At 42.3% G+C, this 19792-nt stretch overlaps 1 protein-coding gene across 3 annotated transcripts in view; it reads right to left on the reverse strand.

The window, feature by feature from the left end:
• Window positions 1-19792, reverse strand: part of FANCM (FA complementation group M) — a 142122-nt gene that overhangs the window by 28054 nt on the left and 94276 nt on the right. For all 3 annotated transcript variants that reach the window (XM_084630703.1, XM_084630702.1, XM_084630701.1), the window contains exons 12-13: window positions 14777-14934; window positions 13645-13797 (exon numbers count right to left, since the gene is read on the reverse strand). In XM_084630703.1, coding sequence (XP_084486829.1) covers window positions 13645-13797; window positions 14777-14934 — 311 coding nt within the window. The remainder of the gene's footprint in view (window positions 1-13644; window positions 13798-14776; window positions 14935-19792) is intronic.

Genomic DNA, 19792 nt, shown 5'->3' on the forward strand with positions numbered 1-19792 from the left:
TTCACTGTTATTCCCAGCAAAAGACAATTTGCTTCAACAGGCCTGCTTCACTTCTCCCCTCAGAGACTGTATAAAGTACAATTGTCCCAGTTATATGGTACCACACAGTTCTTTCTAAACAAGCATATTTTATTCTTAAGGTAAAAGCTCTACAGAGAAAATATTAAAACCTACACAAGAACCTACATGCACGCTAATAATCTTACCAGAGATCCCCTCCATCTGTTTCCAATAAGGGCTCTGGCAGGTGAGTCCTTCACTCACACTCCTTCCACCCCCACCCCCCTTTTACCCCCAAGAGGTCTCTTTCGTGGTCACAAGAAACACTAGAATGCGTTACCTAGGGAGGTGGTAGAATCTCCTTCCTTAGAGGTTTTTAAGGTCAGGCTTGACAAAGCCCTGGCTGGGATGATTTAACTGGGAATTGGTCCTGCTTTGAGCAGGGGGTTGGACTAGATGACCTTCTGGGGTCCCTTCCAACCCTGATATTCTATGATTCTATGATTCTAAGTTCTTAACAGCCTGGGCTCAGAACTAGCTCTCAGGTCTTATGGGGCATCAGTAAGTCAAGTCCTTCCAACTCTTCCCTAAGGATTGCGGCCTTCTATGAACCAGAGGTCCTGCCCATTTGCTGGATCAGAACAAAAGCCCTGAATCAGTTTAAAGTGGGGCTATATATTCAAAAGTCCTTTCCTTTGTCTGATGGTCTCTGGTGAATCCAGATTGGTTCTTTGAACTGTCCTTATGTCACAGGTGATCAGCAAACAAAAAGATCCTCCCCTCAGGGCAATGCTTCTAAGACAGAGTCTGTAGGTGGGGTTTTGCAATACCCTCCTCCCCAGTACTTCCGAGAAATTCCACTTCACACTTATTGTCCCAAAGAGAAACCACATCTGCTATATTGTTCAACATAGTCATTTGAAATTCACCTTATCTCCCAGAGACTGCATTAATCCCTCTTTCTCCTACAGAAGTCCCATACAATTTCCCCCCCGCCAAGATATTAAATGTAATTCAATAAGGTTTAACTTAATTCCATAAGGTTTGCCCAGGATATTGTGCCACAGTGCCTATATGTTGATGCCTGGATCCTGCAAACACCTAATTGGCAGCCGGTATCAAGTGGAGTACCCCAAGGGTCGGTCCTGGGGCCGGTTTTGTTCAATATCTTCATAAATGATCTGGAGGATGCTGTGGATTGCACTCTCAGCAAATTTGCGGATGATACTAAACTGGGAGGAGTGGTAGATACGCTGGAGGGGAGGGATAGGATACAGAAAGACCTAGACAAATTGGAGGATTGGGCCAAAAGAAATCTGATGAGGTTTAATAAGGATAAGTGCAGGATCCTGCACTTAGGATGGAAGAACCCAATGCACAGCTACAGACTAGGGACCGAATGGCTAGGCAGCAGTTCTGCAGAAAAGGACCTAGGGGTGACAGTGGACGAGAAGCTGGATATGAGTCAGCAGTGTGCCCTTGTTGCCAAGAAGGCCAATGGCATTTTGGGATGTATAAGTAGGGGCATAGCGAGCAGATCGAGGGACGTGATCGTTCCCCTCTATTCGACATTGGTGAGGCCTCATCTGGAGTACTGTGTCCAGTTTTGGGCCCCACACTTCAAGAAGGATGTGGATAAATTGGAGAGAGTCCAGCGAAGGGCAACAAAAATGATTAGGGGACTGGAACACATGACTTATGAGGAGAGGCTGAGGGAGCTGGGATTGTTTAGCCTGCAGAAGAGAAGAATGAGGGGGGATTTGATAGCTGCTTTCAACTACCTGAAAGGGGGTTCCAAAGAGGATGGCTCTAGACTGTTCTCAATGGTAGCAGATGACCGAACGAGGAGTAATGGTCTCAAGTTGCAGTGGAGAAGGTTTAGATTGGATATTAGGAAAAACTTTTTCACTAAGAGGGTGGTGAAACACTGGAATGCGTTACCTAGGGAGGTGGTAGAATCTCCTTCCTTAGAGGTTTTTAAGGTCAGGCTTGACAAAGCCCTGGCTGGGATGATTTAACTGGGAATTGGTCCTGCTTTGAGCAGGGGGTTGGACTAGATGACCTTCTGGGGTCCCTTCCAACCCTGATATTCTATGATTCTATGATTCTAAGCATGTGCTTCAAGTAAATAGGATTTTTCATGGTGCTCAAAGTTACATGTGCATAAATGTTACCAGGATAAGAAACAGCTCGTAAATACATTGCTTAGCCAAGTCTGCACTTGTTGGGTCAAAGAAATGTATAAGCTTTATTGGCTAAGTCAAAATCTTCAAGACAATTGCTTCCAGATATTCTTATTTTCCTTTTAGATTTTGCATAATCATAGAATATCAGGGTTGGAAGGGACCTCAGGAGGTCATCTAGTCCAACCCCCTGCTCAAAAGCAGGACCAATCACCAACTAAATCACCCCAGCCAGGGCTTTGTCAAGCCTGACCTTAAAAACCTCTAAAGAAGGAGATTCCACCACCTCCCTAGGTAACGCATTCCAGTGTTTCACCACCCTCCTACTGAAAAAGTTTTTCCTAATATCCAACCTAAACCTCCCCCATTGCAACTTGAGATCATTACTCCTTGTTCTGTCATCTGCTACCACTGACAACAGTCTAGATCCATCCTTTTTGGAACCCCTTTTCAGGTACTTGAAAGCAGCTATCAAATCCCCCCCTCATCCTTCTCTTCTGCAGACTAAATAATCCCAGTTCCCTCAGCCTTTGCATTATTTTTGCATTTAATTTCATAACAAAACATTAGTCTTGAAAGATTAAGAACTCCTTAACTAGTAAAATTTGAGAGCTAAGATTATTCCAGTATAATCAACTCATCCACAGAACTTTCTGTTCATCTTTCTCTTGTTAACAGACATCACCAAGTTAGTTTTGCCAAAGCATGCTGAAGTTTTGGAATTTCCTGACTTGACTAATATTGCATGCAATACTACCACTGTTTCCCATTATCTCCTATTTCATGAGGGAATTCTGAATGTATGACTTGCCAGGCATGACTGGCTCCTAGACTTTTAGGAGGTGAAGTAATGCCACATTATTTGAAAGGTAATGTTCCCTAGATTTTGGTTCAATCTATGAATTTGAAACCACGCTCTATTATTCAAGTTGATGCCAATATAACATTTGAGCAAATTTTAATTTTTTAAATTTTATACAATTAGAATAGCTATATATTTAACATTTTACTTCAACTCAGTATACATATTGAGGAGGTGATTCCAGTTGTTCATCAAATAAGCACTAATGTAATGAGGCGATTACATTGGAATTGTGCTCTCTCTCAAACTATTAGAGATGGGTATACAATAACGGACAGATTCTTGAGTGTGATATTCAATTTATACATTTACATGTTTTTAAAATTTAAAGGATGAAGGAAAACATCAATTAGCGCATGTTTATAACATTTTTAAAAGTCCCCTCCTCTTAAAACCAGTAATTTTTAAAAAATACTTATTTTACTTACAGATTATTTAAAAGTTAAATAGTTGTTTCAGCTGCCATCTTTCTGAGGTACCCAAATCCATTGCTGACAAGTCTTCCTTGGGGGGAGGGCTTTTGTTTTTGAAAGAGGGTAGTTGATTTATCCATTAAAATGTGGGAGAGCTACACTAATTCCAAATCTCCCGTCTATACTCCCCCTACTGCTAACCTATTATCGGCTCTGAACTCCCCATCCCTGCCCTTGCTTCTTGGATGAACAGCTTAGCTCTCAAAGTGCTGCCTGAATCCCATGCATAAATGTCTCTGCGACTGCCACAGCTAACCAAGCCTTAAGATGTAGATGCAGCTACAATGAAGATTAAGGGAAAGATTCTTACTGATGATTAAGATTATAACAATCTTCTCTCCTAAAATAAAATCAGAAGAGCTAGCATTAGGACTCGAACTCCCCAGAAGCAAGGAGTGGCACAGCTATCATGGCTAGCATGACTAAGCCTGCTTTGACCTGAGAACCTGGAACCCTGCGTCTCAAGGCTCATCTCCTAGTTCTAATTCTGTTTATCTGTCATTATCCCTTCAAGATCACCCAAGAAGAAAAGAAAAAGAACATCAGACAAAAGAATGAATGCCCAGCACAGATCATTAGCAAACAGGGTGGGTGAACCTCTGAGAAACTGAGGTTGCTAGCGGGCAGGCTTCACCATAGATTTTGAAATCTCTTAGTGAAATGTTATCTGTCACACACTCCCGATTCATGATGGAGTTGGCTTACAGAGCTAAGGCAAGTGGTATTTTCACCACGGGTGGTTTTATACATGGCTTTTTCTTTCAAGTGTTTTTTACACAAAAGGATCTTCACTCTGCAGTTACCCCACGCTATATAATTATACAAGATGTGCCTGTTTGCTAGCTTTGTTCTCACAGGTCACCCTGATTTACTGATGATTTTCAGCAAATGAGGCAGGAGGGAAGACAGTTAGACCAGCAGTGGCATAAGTCTCATGCCAAGGCTGACTAGTTGCAGCAGAAAGCTTTGAAAACTCTTATGCTGTGCGGCCTGGGATGAAGCACCAAAAAAAAAAAAAAAAAAAAAAAGTCTTTTTCCTCCACCACAGCATCCACAAAATCTTAGACAGCATATTTGTTTTGGGCGGAAGAGCCTGGTAAATCCAGGCTGCCTGAACTCAGTAGCTGGTCTGAGCCCACCCCACTACAAGAAATTGCGTTATTTTGCAGAAAGGACTGATCAGATTAGGAATGGGTTGTTTGATTCTATGGTGAGACAGAGCAAGGCCTCAGGAATCCAGGACCTCATCTTTCCTGCTAGTTTCAATCAGTGATCACTGGGGTAATGGAGGTGCTCATTCCAAAACCTATGCGTGGGATCCATGTACTTCTTGGCTGGGGAAGTAAGGAAGGAAGTACTGGGTACCTGGCTTGAGAAGACAGTCAATGCTTCTCAGAAAGGCCAGGTTGCCTATTGCTTTGAAAGAAACATTAGTCTGGTTTTTGCTCAAAAAATCATTGCTTGATAGTGTTTAGTTAAATGTCAGCCACCATCGCATCTTCCCTTCTTGGGTAAGTGCGACCTTCTCCTGGTGTTATGGGGACCAGTGATCTGCTAGGACTCCTTGACTCTGGGAGCCAGCTTTACCCTGCTCTGCAGTGAGACCCCCACTCCTGGGCTGTTCACGCACAGTCTCTGTCATGTAAGCTGCTCCTTGGATTGTGCAACCGAATGACATTAACCAATATCTCTGGTCCCAGAAACAACCCTAGGAACCTCTGTCTTGCAGTGTCCAGTTATGCCTGCTGGACACTGCAAACTTATATGAGTTCATCAATTTAACAAAGAAATTGATATGTACCATGCTTGTTATCCCAAGGGGAGTCTCTGACATGCTTCAAACCAAACACACGCTTCAGTGAGCGGCGGGGGACAGCAGAGCAGCAAACAGCAGGAGTTTGCCTGGGATCTGTGTTGGTGAGTATCTGGGTAAGTGAGTGTGTGTTTGGTGAGAGGATCAGAGTGTTTGTAGTGAGGGCAGCTTGAAAGTTTGAGTGAGTGCTTGACTGGTTGGCTGAAAAGGGCGGGAGTTGGGAGTGTTTTGTTTCAGGTGAGCCTGGCTGTTTAAAAAAGCCGGCGCTTTGCGAACCAGCTGAGCAGCAGGGGACAGCAGAGCAGCGGGGGAAAGCAGGAGTTTGCCTGGGAGTTCGCCTGGGGTGAGCCCACTAAGGCTTACAACCTAACGACTTCTCTGAGTAATTACTGCATCTCCTGAGGAAGCTCATAGTAGGAAGGTAACATAGATGGGGAGTGTTCAACTGTTGTGACCTGCGCTGGATGTGCCATGTTTGTCTTTCTTCCAGAGGACAGAAGCAACTGTGTGTGTACAAAGTGCAAGCTGGTCTCCATATTGGAAGAGAAGGTTCAAGGTCTGGAGCAACAGGTATCGACCCTGCGTTGCATAAGAGAAACTGAAGATTTCCTGGACAGACGTCAGGATAGGCTTCTACAGGCACAAGGTTCTGAAGGTTCAGAGCAGGCTGCACAGCGCGGACAGGAGGACGGTGAAGAAATCTGGTAACATGTGACCTCCAGAAGAAGAAGGGGGAACGTCCATGTACCAGCTACGCGGATACAGGTAAGTAACCGTTTTCATGTTCTCTCCACAGGCACCATTGTGAGGAGTGGCCCAGATGATACGTCTCGGGGAAGGGAGCAGAAGGAGACTCCACCAGTTGAAAGGCATGAGATGCACCGTCCTAAGGTTGGGGTTCCACGACCACCACTCCCAAGAGAAGGAGGCAGGTGGTGGTGGTCGGGGACTCTCTCCTCAGGGGGACTGAGTCCTGTATCTGCCACCCTGACTTGGAAAACAGAGAACTCTGCTGCTTGCCAGGGGCTAAGATTTGCGATGTGACGGAGAGTCTGCTGAGACTCATCAAGCCCTCGGACTGCTACCCCTTCCTGCTTTTCCACGTGGGCACCAATGATACTGCCAAGAATGACCTTGAGTGGATCACTGCAGACTACGTGGCTCTGGGAAGGAGGATAAAGGAGTATGAGGTGCAAGTGGTGTTCTCGTCCATCCTCCCCATGGAAGGAAAAGGCTGGGGTAGGGATCGTCGAATCTTGGAAGTCAATGAATGGCTACGCAGGTGGCGTCGGAGAGAAGGCTTTGGATTCTTCGACCATGGGATGGTGTTCCAAGAAGGAGGAGTGCTAGGCAGAGACAGGCTCCACTTAACGAAGAGAAGGAAGAGCATCTTCGCGAGCAGGCTGGCTAACCTAGTGAGGAGGGCTTTAAACTAGGTTCACCGGGGGAAGGAGACCAAAGCCCTGAGGTAAATGGGGAAGCGGAATACCGGGAGGAAGCACGAGCAGGAGCATGTGAGAGGGGAGGGCTCCTGCCTCATACTGAGAACAAGGGGCGATCGGCGGGTTATCTCAAAGGCCTATATACAAATGCAGAAAGCCTGGGAAACAAGCGGGAGAACTGGAGGTCCTGACAAAGTCAGGGAATTATGATGTGATTGGAATAACGGAGACTTGGTGGGATAACTCGCATGACTGGAGTACTGTCATGGATGGATATAAACTGCTCAGGAAGGACAGGGAGGCCAGAAAAGGTGGGGGAGTTGCACTGTATGTAAGGGAGCCGTATGACTGCTCAGAGCTCAAGTATGAAACTGCAGAAAAACCTGAGAGTCTCTGGATTAAGTTTAGAAGCCTGAGCAACAAGGGTGATGTCGTGGTGGGAGTCTGCTATAGACCACCGGACCAGGGGGATGAGGTGGACGAGGCTTTCTTCCGGCAAGTCGCAGAAGCTATTAGATCGCACGCCCTGGTTCTCATGGGCGACTTCAATCATCCTGATATCTGCTGGGAGAGCAATACAGCGGTGCACAGACAATCCAGGAAGTTTTTGGAAAATGTAAGGGACAATTTCCTGGTGCAAGTGCTGGAGGAACCACCTACGGGCGGAGCTCTTCTTGACCTGCTGCTTACAAACCAGGAAGAATTAGTAGAGGAAGCAAAAGTGGATGGGAACCTGGGAGGCAGTGACCATGAGATGGTCAAGTTCAGGATCCTGATACAAGGGAGAAAGGAAAGCAGCAGAATACGGACCCTGGACTTCAGAAAAGCAGACTTTGACTACCTCAGTGAACTGATGGGCAGGATCCCCTAGGAGAATAACATGAGTGGGAAAGGAGTCCAGGAGAGCTGGCTGTATTTTAAAGAATTCTTATTGAGGTTACAGGGACAAACCATCCCGACGTGTAGAAAGAATAGTAAATATGGCAGGTGACCAGCTTGGCTTAACAGTGAAATCCTTGCTGATCTTAAACACAAAAAAGAGGCTTACAAGAAGTGAAAAACTGGACAAATGACCAGGGATAATATATAAATATTGCTCGGACATGTAGGAATGGAATCAGGAAGGCTAAATCACACCTGGAGTTGCAGCTAGCGAGGGATGTTAAGAGTAACAAGAAGGGTTTCTTCAGGTATGTTGGCAATAAGAAGAAAGCCAAGGAAAGTGTGGGCCCCTTACTAAATGAGGGAGGCAACCTAGTGACAGAGGATGTGGAAAAAGCTAATGTACTCAATACTTTATTTGCCTCTGTATTCACGAACAAGGTCAGCTCCCAGACTACTGCACAGGGCAGCACAGCATGGGAAGGCGGTGGCCAGCCCTCTGTGAAGGAAGAAGTGGTTCGGGACTATTTAGAAAAACTGGACGTACACAAGTCCATGGGGCCGGATGCGTTGCATCCGAACGTGCTAAAGGAATTGGCGGATGTGATTGCAGAGCCACTGGCCATTATCTTTGAAAACTCATGGCGATCAGGGGAAGTCCCAGAAGACAGGAAAAAGGCTAATGTAGTGTCCATCTTTAAAAAAGGGAAGAAGGATGATCCTGGGAACTACAGGCCGGTCAGCCTCACCTCAGTCCCCGGAAAAATCATGGAGCATGTCCTCAAGGAATCAATTCTGAAGCACTTAGACGAGAGGAAAGTGATCAGGAAAGAGTCAGCAGGGATTCACCAAGGGAAAGTCATGCATGACTAATCTAATTGCCTTCCATGATGAGATAACTGGTTCTGTGGATGAAGGGAAAGCAGTGGACGTGTTATTCCTCGACTTTAGCAAAGCTTTTGACACAGTTTCCCACAGTATTCTTGTCAGCAAGTTAAAGAAGTATGGGCTCGATGGATGCACTACAAGGTGGGTAGAAAGTTGGCTAGATTGTCGGGCTCAACGGATAGTGATCAATGGCTCCATGTCTAGTTGGTAGCCGGTATCAAGTGGAGTGCCCCAAGGGTCGGTCCTGGGGCTGGGTTTGTTCAATATCTTCATTAATGATCTGGAGGATGGTGTGGATTGCACCCTCAGCAAGTTTGTGGATGACACTAAACTGGGAGGAGTGGTAGATACATTGGAGGGTAGGGATAGGAGACAGAGGGACCTAGACAAATTGGAGGACTGGGCCAAAAGAAATCTGATGAGGTTCAACAAGGACAAGTGCAGGGTCCTGCACTTAGGACGGAAGAATCCAGTGCACCGCTACAGAGTACGGACCGAATGGCTCGGCAGCAGTTCTGCAGAGAAGGACCTAGGGGTGACAGTGGACAAGAAGCTGGATATGAGTCGACAGTGTGCCCTTGTTGCCAAGAAGGCCAATGGCATTTTGGGGTGTGTAAGTAGGGGCATTGGCAGCAGATTGAGGGATGTGATCGTTCCCCTCTATTCGACATTGGTGAGGCCTCATCTGGAATACTGTGTCCAGTTTTGGGCTCCACACTACAAGAAGGATGTGGAAAAATTGGAGAGAGTCCAGCGAAGGGCAACAAAAATGATTAGGGGACTGGAACACATGAGTTATGAGGAGAGGCTGAGGGAACTGGGATTGTTTAATCTACGGAAGAGAAGAATAAGGGTGGATTTGATAGCTGCTTTTAACTACCTGAAAGGTGGATCCAAAGAGGATGGATCTAGACTATTCTCAGTGATAGCAGATGACAGGACAAGGAGTAATGGTCTCAAGTTGCAGTGGGGGAGGTTTAGGTTGGATATTAGGAAAAACTTTTTCAGTAGGAGGGTGGTGAAACACTGGAATGCGTTACCTAGGGAGGTGGTGGAATCCCCTTCCTTGGAAGTTTTTAAGGTCAGGCTTGACAAAGCCCTGGCTGGGATGATTTAGTTGGGATTGGTCCTGCTCTGGGCAGGGGGTTGGACTAGATGGCCTCCAGAGGTCCCTTCCAACTCTGTTATTCTATGATTTAGGTAGAATCAACCAACAGATTTATTAACTACAAAGATAGATTTTAAGTGATTATAAGTCAAAGCATAATAAGTCAGATTTAGTCAAATGAAATAAAAGCAAAACGCATTCTAAGCTGATCTTAACACTTCCAGTGCTCTTACAAATTTAGATGCTTCTCACCACAGCCTGGCTGGTTGCCTTCAGCCGGGCTCTCCCCTTTAATCAGCGCTTCAGTCGCTTGGTGGTGATGTCTGTAGATGGAGGTGGAAGAGACGAAGAGCATGACAAACGTCTCTCCCTTTTATCATGTCCTTTCTTCCCTCTTGGCTTTGCCCCCCCCCCCTTCAGAGTCAGGTGAGCATTACCTCATCACAGTCCCAAACTGACCAAAGGAAGGGGGTGACTCACTCCAGAGTCCAACAGATCCTTTGTTGTTGCCTAGGCCAGTGTCCTTTATTCCTGTGAGGCTGGTTTTGTCCCATACATGCCCTGAGATGAGGTGTGAACTTCCTCTCTGCTCTTGGAGAGTTTTCTCCTGGGCTTGCTTTAAGCCACAAGGACACATTTTCAGCCTCATAACTATATACATGAAATTACAACCTATAATATTATTGTAACAACAATTACTATAACATCACTATAACAACAATGCTCAGTGCATCATGAGCCTTCCGAAGACACCCGACATGACAAACTTTGCACTGGATATCACAATATCACACAATCATTTTACAAGGATGAACATGGGGGTTCCCCCGAGGTACAGAGCGTCACAGTAAGACTGTGGAGAAGGTTGTAGCGAGATGCCTTTGATCTTCTTGATCCTCGTCAATCAAGATACGGATCTGGCTTTGGCACAAAGATTGCACTGGTCAACAATCTCCTCCTGACGGTGGATGACTAGGTGGTCCATGTCAGTATTAGATTAATCAGCTACTTTCAATACTGTTTATCGTAAGATATTGCTGACTTGCTTGAGGACTTTGGCAGGAACAGACTGGACTGCCTTTAATTGGCTTCATTTTTTTCTCTCAGAGATCTCGATGGGTAGTTGTGATTGCTCTTCTTCCTAAAGAACTCTGATGCAGGGTGCTGCAAGATGTCATTCTGTAACCCCTCCTGTTCATGCCTAAGGTGATGATGGTGGGAACCAACCTCAGGAAATGGTATAGGCAATATCAACTCCTGTGATGAGGGAGTGAATCTACCATTTGTTACTAGGTTTTGCAACTTAGGATGATTCCAGGCCTTCTGCTGCTGTTAAGCAAATTAAATTATAGCTGTGATCTAGCCAGCTTTTAACCACCTGTGTCCGGTTAGAAGGTTGCAATCCTTCCTTTCAGATACAAACCTTGCCATAGTTATGCATGCCTTTGTTACCTCAAGATTGGACTATTCCAATGTGCTATACATGGGGCTACTCCTTACAGTTAAACTGGAGATTAAAGTTGGTGCAGAACACAGTGGCATGGTTACTGAGTGGGCATCTCACTGCCCGCATGTAACACCAGCGCTTCAGGCTCTGCGCTGGCTGCCTATTGGTCTCTAGGTGAAGTTTAAGGTGTTGGCTACAACCTTTAAATAGAATCCCATGAAATTCTTTTTCTATTATAATCTTTCATTTTATTTTTAGGGAATTTCTTGTCATTTCATTTTATCCCACTGGGATGACAGAGGGGTGGCCAAGTCAAACCGGAGCAGTGCTCCAACCCTGTGCACCAGATTGCAATGCCACTCACTAAAGTTCAGCCACCCTGCCAGGTTGGAAAGGCAGCCCAGTCAAACCTGAGCAGTGTTTCATTCTATTTCAGGTCATACTTAAAAAAAAAAAAAAGAAAAAAAAAAGTATTATTTCATGTTTTTTCATATTTGCGAAAAACACGAGAGGCTCTACCTATGAAGTCTTAACTGGTCTAGGTCCAGCCTAGCTGAGGGATTGACTCTCTCCCTGAGCCACCCTGGTCAAAAGAGTGGGCTGCTGAAAGACCGCTCTCTGTGAAGACCCCAAGATTCTGGGACTTGCTTCCCTGCTTCATCTGAAATGGCCTGCATCCAGTGACCTTCCAAGCATGTAGCAAAAAACATTGATTTGAAAGGGTTGTGGGTGTGCTTCTTAGATGATGGCTGGCAGAGTTCCTGTTTGAATTATTTTATTGCTGCTGGGTTTTTGTTGCAATACTCATGAATTAGGGCACCTACAGTACTGCATAAGCATATTTTATGTTTAAATAAAATAAATAGGAAATTAAATCCTCACAAATACTCAAAATGCCACAATCAAAAGGTACAGTCATGATTACACACTAGAACAGCATTTATAAAATCTTCTACACCATGGCAAAGGATGGGGGTCAAACAAGGACTACCTTATGAGCCTTCTCCCACTTAACAATAAGTTCATGAATCCAGATTGAGAACCCATGCTCTAGAAGGGCTTAAGACTTCTACTGTTCTGGGCTGAAATGGAGAAGATAAAGCTGTCCCTAAAATGTCTATTTATAATTTACCATTAACTCACTTTCCTGGCAAGAAATGCAACTGCAATGTCTCTATTCTTTCCCAGTGATTAACCGTGGCTGTTCAAGAAACTTTGGCAGCTAAGCAACAGATTCTGATGACCTAGAAAACTTCAGCACACCGAAGAGCCACATTTACGGATTATGCTGAAGCTAAACTGGAGGAAAATGCAGAATAATGTCCAATTAAAATCTTCAAACTTTGTTAATACATCTATTTGTACATAATCTCACCTACAAATGCATTTTACTATAAACACCTAAATGCCACCAATCAATGACAATCTAAGGAAATCGATAATATTCCCAACTTAATTTTCCTCCCTGTATATTTGATTGGTGTACTCTTGACTCTTGAATCTCCTTCCTTAGAAGTTTTTAAGGTCAGGCTGACAAAGCCCTGGCTAGGATGATTTATTTGGGGATCGGTCCTGCTTTGAGCAGGGGGTTGAACTAGATGATCTCCTGAGGTCCCTTCCAACCCTGATATTCTGTGATTCTATGACCTTGCTCTTACCTTTTAGAACCCAACAGAGAAGGTTCTGGCTTTCTTTTAGTATTTTATACTGTGATAATTAGAGCATTTTTTGTGAGATATTACTGAAGTATATTTTCAGTGCTTATATGGGATATGTGAAAATGATGAATTTGTGTAACTGCATTTAATACATGCAAGTGATATGCAAGTACTTCTAGACTTTTAATGTTTTTGGAAGATTGGTAGTGTCCCTTTTTGCGATTTTGTTATGATGTTGCTTCCTTGGTATGTGTTTAGTTCTCTTATTGTGGGTTTTCTGGAAAGTGATATCTGGATACAAATAATTATTAAAACTAGAATAAATTTATGTCATAACATTCTGCAGAAGAAAACAAACACTTACCTTTTATACAACAGTTTAATAGCACAGTATAAACTTCTGAAAATAAAAGACTGCAAGTGAGGGATATTTTAAGATGTTCCGTTTTGTGAATATTTGCTTGGGCACCACGCCGTCTTTAAAAACTACATACATTTTTTCCTCCTTTCATCTTGACTGACAAAGATACAGAGACTAAACCACTATTTCGGCTTGTCTACGTGCGGAAAAGGTTGTGAAAAGCTAATGTGAAATAGGTATCACTCAGTATTAACCTAAACTGCTACTGCAGTTTAGATTAACCCACTTTTTAATTTAAATTGCAAAAAGGTACTCAGTGTGGAATAAGAGTGCCTACACAAGGAATTATTGTGGAACAGCTAATTGCGCATTAAATTTACACCCTAGCTATTTCATACTCACCTCCCTGTGAATTTTTGTGTAGATAAGCCCTTAAACATATTAGAATTTGCTTTTTTTATTATTATGCAGTTGATGCATATCTATACTTGCATACATAGTCAAACATAGTAATTCAAAGAACCTACCTCTTCATGTCTCATCAGTTCTATCATTTCCATAACTTTAATAAAATGGTAGCAACGATCCGAGTGGTCAACCAGATAGGTAGGAAAAGGACGATTCTGCCAAAGTCTCCACTCAGATAGGGAAAGTTCATGAGCTCCTTCCACTCGAGATGCCTGCAATTTCAAATAAATATTAACACAAAGATTTCAATCAGGCAATTGGTTCACAAAACAGAGTCCCAGTTCTCTATGGAAACCACCCTCAAATGTCCTGAACAAAAGAGAAGGCCTATAAACTTATTGTTATGAGGGGGATATGTCAGTTTTAATAAAAAGAAATATTCTCTGTTTTCAGTCTGAACTATGTATTCTGTACTACTTTCCAAGTAACCAAAAGAAACTTCCAACTATTGCCATTTCTCATGCACAAAGCATGCGGATCTAAAATATGTGAGTGATAGATGGGGATCCCTATTTATTCTTTTGCATCAAGAAAGAGCCCACTGAGTGGGAGTCTTGGCTTCTCTAAGTTAACAGAGGGATTTCAAAATACCCATAATTACTGATCATCATCACTGAGGATATAGTTTCCTTTTTAAACAAGAAATAAGTTTATACAAGTTGTTTGTATCCAACAGAAATAAGTTTCCTATGCCTATAATAGCAGCAGGAGACATGACAATATTCTACAAATATTTTAATTGACAGGAAGTAGGTCTCAGATATTAGAAAAAGCTCACATGCTGAACAATCTCTGATTACAATTCCCTGGTTCTTTCTCATATAGATATCAGAATGTCCTTACATTGTATTTTTTAGATAGCCTTCCTTAGAATCTTTTTCATTAATTTGATTCACTACCCAGAAGTCTTTGGGATTATTTTCCCTGTCAAAGGATTTCTTTGAATTGTTCTCAAATATATGAAGAAGAATCTTGGTCTGGGAAACTCATTAGGTAATATTCTGTCAGCATCTGGCATCCCCATAGCAAAAGTAGTTCAGATTTCTCTACAATATTACAATAACTTCTGATAATTTTACACTGTAGATCAATTCTAATATTAAGGAAAAACACGTCCAAAAATCAATGGCAGAGATTCACTTCTGTAATTTCTTCTTCTTCTAGTGACATTACACTTAAGTTTGAACTTACTGCTATTTCCTCCATATTTTCTAAAGTTTCAAAGTGACTTTGAGACAATATTGGTTCTTTGACTCCATCACTTTCTTTTAGTTTGTATAAGCTGTTCCATACTTCAAATTCCTCTGATGTTAGGAACCAATTTTCACGAGAGTCTGTTTGCTTTGTACCTGCAAATGGGTAAAAATGAAAACATCTTTGGAAAAATAAATCTATGTAACAAAGAAAAAGACAGTGATTAATTAGGACCTCATATGATAATAGCCACAGGAAAACAAATTCGCACTGCCACATTGGTAATTAAATATTAACCTTTTCAGTCCTATTTTTTTTGTATACTAAATTTATTTGCATTATTAACTTTTCTCCCAGAATCTTTATGATATCAGCAAAGAGTGTGTTTGAATTTGAAGGCGAGAGTGTTGGCTTTTAACCTGTGAGTGACCTATATTCATGTGACCAAATATTGAGCTATACTTTATTATGGCTGGCACCTCCACATATATGGGGAAACATATCCTCCACTTGCTAGAGGATTCCCTGCTCCTTGAAGTCTTTAAACCATGATTTGAGGACTTCAATAGCTCAGACATAGGTGACAGGTTTATTGCAGGAGTGGGTGGGTGAGATTCTGTGGCCTGCGTTGTGCAGGAGGTCAGACTAGATGATCATAATGGTCCCTTCTGACCTTAATATCTATGAATCTATCTATATGTCGAGGAAAAAGACCGAAGTATGGAAATATGGTATAAACACGAGTGGGTGGTTGATGAGGGGTGCCTAAGATTTAGTTATGTTGTTTGATTGATAAGAGGTACTTGCTATTGCAGATGTCTTCTGTAATGGATAAAATAAGGATCCACTGAAAGATGTTTATGTTAACTCCATAAGAACTGGCAGTTGTCACAGCTGTCAGTAATAATGACCAGATTAGAATCCTTTTTAGTTTATCAATCATGCAGCCTGAAGATCTCAAAGAAAATTCCATCAATATTAGGTAAAAAAAGTCAAAACAGGTCACAATAAAATTAGTCATCAGAAGTATTTTCCTTCCGAAAAGGAATTTCTTTGTCTCAGAGGTTTTGGGAGTTAGTTTGGGAATTAACACTGTCAGCATTCCACCAAATATGGAGGAAGGGAGCAAACTACCTTTTCTTCACCTACATCAAGTGGTGAAGTATGTCTTCTTTCTGTATTCTGGATAGTGCTGTACTAAACACTGATTGTTAATCTTTAATTAAATAATTCTATTTCAGCCTGTTATTTGATCATCTCTAATTGCTACTGAATTCAAACATGCAGCAACACAAACTGAAGTGGACAGGCAGAAGAGTCTGTTAGAAGCAAAAAAAAAAAATTCAAATATTCTGTTTTATGGAGGAGCTAGTGGACAGAGGTGTGCGTATACTTGTAAACGAACACTGGCAAGCCCTGCAGGTGGTGATAATTATCACACAGGGCAAACATAGTTCCTCAGTTAATCATGTGTTGCCAAAAGTCTAAGGAGAAAATTGAAAATATCAGATGGAATTATTGGAAAAGCCCTGTTATTGCACTGTATAAACCAGTAAAATCTGTTAAAACCAAACAACTAATTAATCCCTTGACTATTTTGGTCCCCGTTTTACCTATCAAGGGCATGTGGATGGGGAAGAGAGTACACAGGAAAGAACTAGAGCAATCTTTGAGGAGGAGGAAGAGAAAGGAAGCAGAGTACCCAGAATGCTAATTCTTGTCCTCAGTTGACACCTTATGTAGTCAACACCAAACTCCTGAAATGAACACAATGGCATTGGGGGCATCAGAATAATGGAGCGATTCCTCAATTCGCAAGGGGCCTACCTACTGTTCCTAACTGTCCTTTCCAGGTGCCTCACTCAGATGCCACAAAAATACATGACTTTCATATCTCAGTTCAAAGGCTGGTTCATGACATATGATCATAAGCAAAAATAAACTGTAAAAGTAAGCTGGTTAGATGTAACTTTTATACTTCTATGAAAGGCATATTTGTCCTCAGTACATTACAGTACAGGAGGCATGCTTTTATAAACACATGTAGTCTTTTGGATTATACATGACATCCACCTAAACTGCTTTAAGTGCACAACCACACAACACACATCACAATATTAATAAAAGCACAGAATAATTATTCAAATTTCACTTTATGCTGAGACACTAAAAAACTCCCACACCCCAAGAACAAACCAACCCCTCGCACCTCACCTGTGAGAGAAAATGGGTCTTACAGTGGCATCAGACTTGGAAAAAGGAAACTGGACCAAACACAGAAAGCAAAGTTCAGGGTGGAGTGTCTTCCAACAACACCATCCTGCTTCCAATCATACAGTACTAGGATCATTAACGCAAGAGACCCAATTGGAATCAAATTTAAAGGTACAGCATAAAGATCTGCAATATCCAGGGCCCAAACCTACTTGGTTTTGACAGATTTAAAAAAAAAAAAAAAAAACTCCAAAAAACCATCCATCCAATTTCACCCATAAACTTAATAGGAGCCAGTGCAGTCTATGGAGCAAAGATTAAATATGTTCCCTGCATAAAACATCTATGTAAACAGGCAGATTCTGTAGAAATTGAAGTTTCTCAGTAGTTTATGCTTTTAAAATACTCAACCATTCATCCCATTGCCTGACACTAACCTTACTTCACCTCTAAACTGCTTAAGATTAATAAAGATCAACGTTTCTTAAAGACACTAACTTAGTGCCAGAAGAAAGCTCTTTATTACTTTGTTACGTTACAATCCATTACATAATAGTACCATGCACCAAGGTTCAGTGTTAGGAGGAGAGAAACAGAAGCACTAAGTAGCACAACCAAAGACTGGGTTTAAAGAAGGCATGACCTAAATAGTAGAGAGAAACAGTTCAGCTTTGTTTAAGTTTTAGGAATCAGATTTGCCTCTTTTGTAGTATCTTTATGTTTCCAAAAATCCACAGAAAGGATTGTTTGTAGTTGTAAATAAAGGATTTAGAAAGCAAACTCCAGTGTCATTAAATACTGTTACAAATTCAGTTTCAAGAGACTAAATGGACAAGTTAAATATTTAGCAATTTTGGGGGAGATGGAGACAGGGAGTAAGAGAGACACTTTACAAATAAAGAGGGCTCAAGGTTGACCACCGCAAAAATGACACACCTTAAAAATAAGCTTCTTGTTCCATTTAAGAGACACCACAACACTATTTCCTAAGAAATTGTCATATACATATCAACAGGAGCACCTATTCCAAGGAGCTTTCAGCCACCTGTAGTGGTAGCTTGGGTCTATGGTCAGTCAGTCAGGTGAGCAACTTCACTCAGGGTTCCCTTCCCTTCCCGCCAATGACCAGATGCCCTGAAGATTCTAACAGATACTCAGATACATAAGAACAAAAATTAGGCCCCAAATGAACTATTTACTCCCTTAGGAGTGTTAAGCCTCCCTGTTCAGCTGCTGAAGCCAAACAGATGAGACAGAGCTCAGGAAAGAAAAAATATTGCAAATGTGCTACCTTCAAGTTGTCACTAACTTTAAAGAATAGTGAGAGCATGTGGAGGATCTCCTGTGGACTGGCTTTGAAACAATACTGCAATGATGGACAAGATCTGAGTCTCAGAAACGGGTACACAAATGATCCTGCTTTTTTGTTTGCAATAATAAAATCTCACTCAATACAGAAACGTGATCACCTACCAATGGGTGCATTACATATAGATATACATGGTTACACACATGGGAACAAGGAAGTCTCCAGAGCATCCCTGGAACATACAGTGCTGTTTGTGCTTTTCACAGTGGCATCACTATCTTGGAAATGACTGTTCTACTCAGACTGACGGTATACCTCGTATTTCTGACTCCTTCCTTCTGTTAAGATATTGTCCAGTAAGAATTCAATTATTTAGAATGCTCTCAATATAGATTCATAAATACTAAGGTCAGAAGGGACCATTATGATCATCTAGTCTGACCTCCTGCACAATGCAGGCCACAGAATCTCACCCACCCACTCCTGCAAAAAACCGCACCTATGACTGAGCTATTGAAGTCCTCAAATCGTGGTTTAAAGACTTCAAGGAGCAGAGAATCCTCCATCAAGTGACCTGTGCCCCATGCTACAGAGGAAGGCGAAAAACCTCCAGGGCCTCTTCCAATCTGCCCTGCAAGAAAATTCCTTCCCAACCCCAAATATAGCGATCAGCTAAACCCTGAGCATATGGGCAAGTTTCACCAGCCAGATACTACAGAAAATTCTTTCCTGGGTAACTCAGATCCCACCCCAATATCTAAAGCTATGGGCAAATACAGGCTCTGTGCTCCTAAGTCTTTTCATTTTCCACAGAAATTAAGGAAATAAAACTGCAATCGGGTCTCTACTTGCTGTTTCCTAGCCTTGCTATTCGATATCCAGAATATGTGTAAGCATTACTTTAAGATATTAAGCAGAAGCTACCACCCTAAAAACAAAAATGCAACAGTATATGTTAAACACGCACATTAATTCCTTGCTTCCTTCAGGATCCACTTAACACTCAGAACTCCCAAGATTCCCCTATCCTATTTTCTCCACTTTTATACATCTATCCACGAGGCTTTTGTTGAAGCTGTAATCTCCGTTGGAGGACTGTGATTAGAGCTTCTTTCAAACTTGTCACCATCACTTCTTAAGTCAGTCAAAAAGAGTCTCAGAAACATGAAGTGACACTGGCAGGCAAGGTGCCAGATCATGCCAAGGTCCCCATGTCCCAGCTAGACACTTACAGATACATAGCTGGAATCTGTCTGGTTCACTCTGGGGTTAACATTGATAAAACTGGTATTAGAATGATAAGAAAGCATTTAATGTTTGGATTCTATCGAGTGCTTGTCAGTTGCCACATGCATTAATCTTATCTGTAATATCTGTGTTCCATGTTGTACTGCAATATTTGAGCAGGTTGTACTGTGAGCCTCTTCAACCGTATGGCGACATTAGTGTGAAGAGCTGCTCTTCTACAGAAAATATTACACCTCTCCCAA

The sequence above is a fragment of the Lepidochelys olivacea genome (assembly GCF_965140295.1).
Source record: "Lepidochelys olivacea isolate rLepOli2 genome assembly, chromosome: 6".
NCBI classification, from domain to species: domain Eukaryota; kingdom Metazoa; phylum Chordata; order Testudines; family Cheloniidae; genus Lepidochelys; species Lepidochelys olivacea.